Source organism: Poecilia latipinna, unplaced genomic scaffold, assembly GCF_001443285.1.
Source record: "Poecilia latipinna isolate Pla-1442-1.1 unplaced genomic scaffold, P_latipinna-1.0 Scaffold1666, whole genome shotgun sequence".
NCBI classification, from domain to species: domain Eukaryota; kingdom Metazoa; phylum Chordata; class Actinopteri; order Cyprinodontiformes; family Poeciliidae; genus Poecilia; species Poecilia latipinna.
In genome coordinates, this window is record NW_015114282.1 from 19,381 (window position 1) to 21,910 (window position 2,530).

Below are 2,530 nucleotides of genomic sequence, written 5' to 3' on the forward strand. Positions count from 1 at the left end.
GAATCCTTTAGGAAAAAACCTGATCGGCACATCTCTAGTTCATACAGTACAAAGCTTGACCTCATGGACTCTGTTCTTCTGTGGACAACAGACTGTTGTTTTGACAGTCAAAAAGGAATCAAATATGTTTAAAGATCTGTCCCTCTTTTCTTAAAATGTTATATCAAACCCATGTTGTCATTTTTAAACTTTTGTACACAGTTTACGCATCATCTGCCAATAATATAGTGTGTTTAACACCAGTGAAGAAACTTTTAGTGGCATGCTAGGAGGAAGACCTATCAGATCTAAAAATGTACATAAATCCTTACCTTTCATTCAATATAAAATCAACACAAATCTGCATGTAGATCCACATTCAGATGATGGTTGAATCAACGTTGATATGTCAGTTATGGTTGAAACCCTAACGTTGATTCAACATACAAGTAACCGACCACTTTCAACATTGATTCAATGTTGTTTCAATCACTCTGTGCTATCTGGGAACACAGCACATCCAGGTTTCCAGCGTTATTTCCACCACAGCTTTTCTAACTGCAACTAAGCGGAGACGCACAGATCAGATTGTGGCCAACTTCAGGTTCCCCTAAATCTCTTTGTCTTTGAAAACTTTCTTATATGAAGATATAGGAACAATATTTAAAATATTTCTCCCAGCATGCCAGTAGGTCACTATCTATATTAGATGAGGCGTTGGCTGTCAACCAGGATTTCATCATTTTAAAACAAAGAAAATGATTATGGAGTAAAATGATCCATCTCTGTGTATTCTGTAGAAAATGTAGATCCTAAGATTTCAAACATTTCTAAATTATCACGATTTTAGTTGGTAAAAAATAAAATCAGATGTTTTTGCCAACTTCATTTCGTTGAGTATCTGACATGCCAAATATAAGATCTTCAATATATTCTGATGTTGAATATATCAGATATTCAATTTTATCCGGTAATATATTCAACATCAGATTGAATATATTACTAGATAAGCTTTTCCGTCGCAATCCCCTCTTTTGATAGGAAAATATATAATATTTTTATATGGCATATGGTTAGTTTTTTTCTTTTTTTTTGCCTAATCAGATTAGGGAAAAACTCTGTTTAGGTAAAAAACAGCTGGTTAACTTCTAGTTAACCAGCATGGCTGCTGGTTAACTAGAAGTTTGACTCATTTCTCCTCTGTGGGGTGACAAAGGCTTGATCTATCTTCCATCTATTTAAGTTATTTTAACTTATATTTTATAATGATTGAAAAAAGATGTATAATTTAAGAATTTATTGGATTCCACTTTTGTCTCTCATCTTCTTCCCTTTGAAAAGCACTGTGTCATCATACACAGCTGTCCAGAGGAGCTGTAGCAGAGGAGGAAAGTGTGCTGTGGAAGCCAAAATGGCGTGGAGCAGACGGACCTTTCGTACGACTTGGATGAAGTCCTTGGCGTTCTGGGGGCTGCGGCCCTGCAGCTGCCGTGTGCAGGCCTCCAGGGAAGACGCGTGGGCTACGATCAGCACGTTGTTTCCTACGCAAAGCGGAAACCCAAACACGATGCGTCAGCGCAGCACCGACATATGAGCACCAACAACAACGACAGCGGAGGAGTTTGGGCTACCTGTGTTTTTGCAGTCTGACAGGATGTCTTTGGTGACTTGGTAGCTGCGGCTCATGTAGTTCTCGTAGGACTCGGACACAGTCAGCTTGCTGGCCGGGATCAGAGGCCTGCGCAGAGTCAGGCAGAATGACGTCAGGCAACTTTCAGAAGAGACCAGATCGACCCGTTGGACATTTTGTGTCTGCTTCAACAACCAACAATTTATGGCAACTTTCTAAATGTTCCTCATCATGTGCTGTGAGAAAACAATGGAGGGCTTCAGCTCCAGTAAACAACAGGCAGCAGGGGGTTTGTTTGAACTGGTGTGTGTTACAAGAGTCAGCTGGTGCAAATGGGAATCAGAACCAGAACAAACAAAAAGAGCAGAACACAAAGCTTTAAAATAACAACTAAACTAAATTACATCAGATAATTGAGCAGCGATATTTCCATAGTTCACAGAAATACTACAAAAAAAAAAAAACACAAGCCTCCCAAAGAGTCCCCACCAAAAAACAGAACAAAATGAAACTATTTTGCCAGTTTTCATACATGGGAACAAAATGGTGTGTTTAGCAGAAATAAATGGGAGTGTGTGTCTTTAAAATGAAATGAGGGTTTGAGTTGGTGGAGGGGAACTGGCCATTTCTACCCCTAGTGCTCGACTGTCATGTTTGTTTTGTTGTGTTTACCCAGAATGCCCTGAACTGTAGTCCACTTTCTGTTTCTGGAGACGTTTCCAATCTGCTTGGAGTTCACATATACACTGTACATTAAAACCAGAGTTCACTTCAACAGAACCAATACCTAGGTTTGTAGGTGGACCAAAGTTCACTCTTTTGTTCTGCTTCAGAGTTTGATTCCACATTCACACTTCCCCAAGCCAACCAGAACCCCCCCTGCCCCCCCCAAAAAATCTACTAGAGTTCGATTACAGCCGA

The 2,530-nt window shown here is 39.8% G+C and overlaps 1 protein-coding gene across 4 annotated transcripts in view; it reads right to left on the minus strand.

Moving 5' to 3' along the window:
* LOC106964375 (ubiquitin-associated and SH3 domain-containing protein B-like) overlaps positions 1 to 2,530 on the minus strand; it is an 80,068-nt gene that overhangs the window by 13,763 nt on the left and 63,775 nt on the right. For all 4 annotated transcript variants that reach the window (XM_015059887.1, XM_015059886.1, XM_015059885.1 and 1 more), the window contains exons 12-13: positions 1,611 to 1,717; positions 1,411 to 1,520 (exon numbers count right to left, since the gene is read on the minus strand). In XM_015059887.1, the coding sequence (XP_014915373.1) occupies positions 1,411 to 1,520; positions 1,611 to 1,717 (217 nt within the window). The remainder of the gene's footprint in view (positions 1 to 1,410; positions 1,521 to 1,610; positions 1,718 to 2,530) is intronic.